Source organism: Lottia gigantea, assembly GCF_000327385.1.
Source record: "Lottia gigantea unplaced genomic scaffold LOTGIsca_7, whole genome shotgun sequence".
Taxonomy (NCBI): domain Eukaryota; kingdom Metazoa; phylum Mollusca; class Gastropoda; family Lottiidae; genus Lottia; species Lottia gigantea.
Genome location: NW_008710370.1, coordinates 3,284,788 through 3,291,145, shown reverse-complemented (window position 1 = coordinate 3,291,145; position 6,358 = coordinate 3,284,788). Strand labels below are relative to the sequence as shown.

Genomic DNA, 6,358 nt, shown 5'->3' with positions numbered 1-6,358 from the left:
TTTTTCAGTTTTATGTTGATTTCTTATATTTAATTTGCATTATGGATAAGTTAAAAGAGGAAGGCCATCTTGAGGAAGATGATATAGTTGGTGTTTGCGACACTTTGGTTCAAATGGGTATATTTCCAAAAGATGTGCATACTGCAGATGGTGTAACGTCTTGGATGAGCGAGACATTAAAAGCTCAAGGTAAGTGGCCAAATAAGTCAGAAGAAACTGAACGAAGTACCGGAGGACGTAGTAATCAGATTCCAAAACTATCAATATTTTACGGTGAGTTTGGAAAAGGAGAGGTAAGTTATGATCTGTGGAAATATGAAGCTGACTGTTTGATATCTGAGCATGTGTACCCCGATCACATCATTTTACTGGCTATTCGACGTTCATTAGAGGGGGAAGCTGGTAAGGTTATTATGCGTCTTGGAACAAAAGCGACCATTAAAGAAATATTAGCTAAACTACAAAGCGTGTCCGGTATTTGTGAAGAATCAGAATCATTGATTGCTAATTTCTATAGTGCTCGACAGAAAGAGGCTGAATCTGTCACTTCTTGGGCATGTAGAGTCGAAGATTTGGCAATGCAATCCGTCGTATTTTGGCATGGATTATTACCTCATTTGAAGGATGTATCTTCGCATAAATACGATCAACCTACAACTTTCGATGAACTAAGAGTTGAGGTAAGGCGTATCGAGTTCGATTTGAATAGTCGAAAATCGACTACTGATGTAAAACCTAAACAGTCTAATATGGTTAGTTCTGGTCGTTCATATGACTCAGAGTTACAGGAACTTAAGAGCATAGTGAAGACGTTGTCTACTCAAATGGGTGAATTGAAGGAGACTGTATCTCAGTTTGTTAAACCTGTCCAATCATCTTCCGATAGTACATCTCGAAGGGACGGAAATAGTAGGTTTGGAACGTCTACGAATTTTCGTAATAGTTGTCACACAGGACCAGTGTGTTGGAGATGTGGTTAACCTGGGCTTTTACAGATGAATTGTAGGTCACCAACACAGCATAACAATTGGTCGGAAAACGATCAAAGCCTCGGGTCACGGGGTTGGAGAAATCGAGACTTCCCTCGTCGGTAGGTTTATGTTTGGTGGGTGAGCCAAACGAGGTTTCTGTGAAAATTGAAGGCTTGACTTGTTCTGCATTGTTAGATACTGGTTCTACGGTATCGACTATCAACGAGGATTATTTCTACAATCATTTATCTCATTTAAAGTTGTATCCTTTAGAAAACATTTTAGATATTGAATGTGCTGGTGGTAATTCTTTGCTGTATTCTGGGTATATTGAAGCAACACTGGAAACTCCAGATTTATTAGAAAATTCTGGCTTGCAGTGTTTATTATTGGTAGTTCCGGTAAGTAGATATAATTCGCAAGTCCCTGTTTTCCTAGGTACAAATATTTTATATACGCTCATGAATGAATGCAGGGAACAGCAAGGCATGTCGTTTTATCAGAGATTGAATCCCACACATCTTGATATTTAACGTTTCGCACTATAGCATTATATGATGAGTTGTTGAAACAGAATTATTCTGTGGAAATAGTTAAAAGTGCAGAATCTCATAATGTATCCCTTCATCCAAATTCAAGTGCGACACTTAAAGGTTTCGTAGACAAGAAGTTGTATTGTCCAAAAACTACAGTAATGGCTCATCCTTGTAATAGTGCTGTAGATTCGGTTTAAGATATTTCACCAACCATTATGTTGTTTGATTATGACAAATCTGATGTTATCCCTATTCATATTTCTAATGTATCTACCAAAACCGTCGTCATTTCACCTAAAGCCATTATGTGTGAGTTACAACTTGTTAACGTTGAAGATCAGCAATTTTTATTAACTTACAAGTTAAGCCAAGACCATATCGAACTCTTTTTTGGTAAAATTATAAGTATGGGAGGTTGCAATAATAATCCCACATCTAGACAATTCAAAACGTCTTTTAAAAATTTACTTGTACATAATGATATACAAGATATTAGATCAGGAAATTGTTTGGCTCTTGAAAATGTCCCTGTTTTGACTACGTCAAGCCGTATACTGTGCAACAATGTTGATACGGAAGTGTGCGCATCTGAGTTGATTAATTCTTCCACAATTAAAAATAGGTTGTGCGATGATAGTTTTATGTTGCAGCCCATTCACGAAGATTACAGTTATACGCCAAAACCTCATCTCTTGTCGTCTTTGTCCCATAAAATTGTTGCCTATATAGCTGGATTTGTTGGTTTTAAAAAGAAAAGTTGTATAATTTGTGGAACATGCCTAAATGCTCTGTCAGAAACGCAACTTTCTCCTGTGCATTCATTGATAGCCTTGAAATGTAAAGTAACATTAACAGTTCCATAGAATGATGTTGATATATGTATTACGTCTGAAAAGTTCTTCCGACGCTATGTTTTCTCTGCTTCAATTAACCCATTTTAAGCCATTGTCCCATTTATGGGACACCCCAATAATCGTAATAGCTACCCATATTGCAACCTACCCCCACCAGAAGAAAGCATTCCTAGAAGTTTACAACGAATATGCAAGACAGTATAATGAAGACGACGTAAAGGAACTTTACAAAGAAGAGAAGTTAAAAAGATGGCAAAGAGCATGTATCCGAATTTTAAAAGAAACAGAAGATAGAGAGATACTTTTCGATAAAGATGGTGGAGCAGGTAAAACTTACCTATGTAAATACCTTAATGCAGTGGAAGGAGCAGCTATCTTCCAAAATTCCAATTCCAAAGATATAAGTTATGCCTACAACGGGGGAGGTATAGTATGCTTTAACTATACAAGAGAGGATGGAAAATTCGTAAACTACGCCATACTGGAAAATCTTAAAGATGGATACCTGTTCTCAGCGAAGTACGATAGTAGAACTAAGCATTTCAGAAGTCCGAAAGTGGTGTGCATGGCGAATTTCATGCCTGATGAAAGCAAGATGTCGGCAGACAGGTATTGGAACTTCCAATTGATAAAACAAGATGAAGATTACAAGATGATTATATGTTAAATTTATTTATTGTTAAAATTAAAATACAGTTCAAGCCTTACATATTTTTTTTTAATCAAACATGGACCCTAAAACAAGGGCAAGAACCGTTAAATACTCCATGGCAGCTGGACCCTAACACAGATCGCCTCCGCCCTCCGGGACTCCGGCTCGTGGTGTGGCCCCTCGTCTGGCAGCTAGTTGACAGTATCAAACCCCTCCAAAACTTCAAATCCTTCAGGAGTAGCAGCAGAATAAAGATCATCTTTGGCTGTATAGATCTGTCCATCTCTGCGTCCTTTCCAAGAAAGACCAACACTATAATATCCCTCTACAAAGGTATTAGGAGAAGCTTTAAGTGTGTAGATAATTCCATTCATAGAAGAGGCAGGAGAGGCACTATAAGTGAAGTAGGCAGCATCAATCCAGGGGGATACAGCATTGCCCCCAATGGCAACCGATTTGGCAGCAGACAATTTAGGTTGAAACTTAGGATACATCCTCAATTTGTACTTCTTTCCATAACGAATTAACTTCTCTCGGGTATTAGGACAGCAGTTCTGATTATCAATAGACATCGTACGACCTTGAGCATCGGGGTCATAAGTGGTGGTCATAGTAGGTTGTTCATAAGTAATAGAACTATTACCATTATTCCTCAGCCAATACACCAGGGTAACGTGTCGAATCTTCACTTCATCAAAGAGATTAAGATAAGATGAAGTCTGACTCTTTATAGAACCAGTCAAAAAAGTATGCCAGTTCCAACAAAGATTGGAGGTGTAGATTCCTTTAGCACCAAGATTAAATTCGTGAGAAGCTTTATGTTCAGAATGAACAATTCCTTTATAGATCCTCTTCATAAAGTTAGATCTTCTCCTATAGGTCCTTCTACGAATAGGAGCACGTCTACGTCTATAAAAATTCCTTCTTCGACGATTAAAATATCTCTTTTTAGCATAAAAACGCCTTCGGTTGAAAAAACGTCTTTTCCCCTGGAATGCCATCTTTAATGTCACTTTAAACTTGCAACTGACGTTACTAAGGAAACTTGACGTCAAAACGTTAACGTTAGAGATGGAAAATACTTTTGACGTCATAAAATCGACGTTTGCTAGCGCCGCGTATAAAAGCAATACTAGTATACGCGGCGCTGAAAAAAAGTCGACATGGCGAAATTGACCAAAAAACGATGTGAAAAGTGCGATTGTGATGTAGTAACGAATCAATGGGCTAGACACTGTAAAACAAAGAAGCATTTAGGATCAGGGAAGAAAGAAAAAGTGGAAAAAGCCGGACAGAATTTCTTCTTAACCATAGGAAAAGCAGCAAAGTACAGTATTCAAAAGAAGTGGATGAATTGGAAATTCGCCGGAAAGTTAGTAGCTGGAAATGAATGGGGACTAAGTGGAAGAAAAGGACATTGCCACGCTTATATCCAAACATCAGAAAAGATGAACTTTGAAAGATTCAAACAACTATGGACAACACAAGGATTTCCTAAATATGATGACATCCAGAGTGTAAAGACGGACCGACGGACCACATATTCATGTGGGCGTATAAAAATGAAGGCATATTCACCGTTATACTTATAGAGCTGTTGTACATTTATTGAAAAAATAATACACTTACAACTGCCACAGAAAGTGTAAAACTCCTTAGCAATTTTGTCTAATAGAACAGGTTGCAATAGAAATATAAAAAACAATTTGTGGAGTATTTTGTATATCTAATATTAATGTGTTAAATATTTTGATTATTACATAAACTTTATTTATTACCCATTTTCTTCAGGTTAGGTTCAGAAGCTTATTTATATGAGAAAACATTCAAGATTGATGAAAACAAGTTGTTACTGGTAAGAAAATTATATATCTTTGTTAACATCCCAATGGAGAAGAATACGTCAAATTACAGAAGTAAAATACATATATGTAGTTCTGTACGTATTGTATAAAACAGAATTCATGGCTGGAACACAAATTTTGTAAAACACGTATATTCAACTTGAATTGTTTAGTTCAAGTGGTATCTAGTCATCATTCATTCCAGAGAACCAATCGTCTCCCAGATTTTATTTTTCGTGAAGGTCTTATTTGATAAATAATGGTGTAAGTTTGTTTATTAGGGCAGTGGCTATCAAGTCGTGAATGTGCTCATCCTTGTTCACTGCTGAAGAAGTTGGTCCATCCCTTTTCCATTTAGAAAATCTGAGAATTCCACCTTCTATCCCTCCGAAATTCCATGAAAGACTTTGGGCCGTATGCAGCGCTGTAACCTTGACTAAAGTTGAACTTTGGCTTAAGTCGAACTTTACAAAGTTAGGATTAAGGCTTTCATTTTCTACATTTGATAGTCAAATTTAAGAACGACTTTCGTAAAAATCGACCGCTGCATACCTAAAGTTCGATGTAAGTCTAACTTTAGTCAAAGTTTCGGTAAAGTACGAGCACTGCATATGGCCCTAAGTCTGAGCTCGTTCTTTTTAGAACCACATTATCAAGAGGTGCATTTGTCTCTTGTGGAATGTGGTGAATTTCTTAATTATTTGGATGGAAATGGATTTAGCAAAGTTTATGTAACAGTAATGTTTATTGTAAATGTAATAAAAGTCGAGAAAGAAAAAGGTTTCACTGATTACTTTGGTAGTGTTAACGTTTCAAATTGGAAACTGACGGATTGATGTATGTTTAATGACTATTCTAGACTGGTAAATGTGAAATATAACTATTAAATTGTCTCTTAATATAACTAACAGTCATAATATTTCATATTTGCAACTGAATGTGTGTTAAATGAAAGTATTTGAATTATCTCCCTTTACAAGTTTAGCATTTTTGAATGTTGAGTGTATTTTTGTTATTCCCTTTGACTAACAGTTTTTTTTAACTGATTTATAACATCTGTGGAGACTGAACCATATATTCAACGAATCCTGAATGTTTCATGCCTCACAGTCTCAGAATATTTTTCATAGCTCATTAAAGTTCTAGATATTTTGTATAAAAATTACATTAAAAAGCGCATATTAAAAATCTGAAATATGGAGATGTGACACTTTCTGAAAGTGGGTACATGGATTTTTAGTTAGCTATAACATATAGGAATAGATTCCAGGTGAGAAAAAGTAATCTCCAGGTTGTGCTACAAAAAGTCGTTTTAAAGCACACTTGAGAGGCACAGTCCGTGGCCTTTAATAATGGATAATTTGATACAGATATTTTCTCTTATAACTTCCTGTTCAGTTATGTTATATAACTTATGCTTGGAAATATCAAATAACTTAATAAACTAACCTTTTTGCAGTTTTTCTGTTTTAGAAGCAGATGTACTAGGCTTTTCCGCCAT

At 36.2% G+C, this 6,358-nt stretch overlaps 1 protein-coding gene across 1 annotated transcript; it reads right to left on the bottom strand.

Annotated features, from left to right (window-relative positions):
- Nucleotides 1-3,204: 3,204 nt before the first annotated feature.
- LOTGIDRAFT_155088 (hypothetical protein) lies at nucleotides 3,205-6,358 on the bottom strand (the record flags this gene model as incomplete). Its single annotated transcript, XM_009065594.1, has 2 exons — nucleotides 3,205-4,247; nucleotides 6,307-6,358. 2 exons carry the CDS (start codon nucleotides 6,356-6,358, stop codon nucleotides 3,205-3,207), a joined length of 1,095 nt encoding a protein of 364 aa, XP_009063842.1.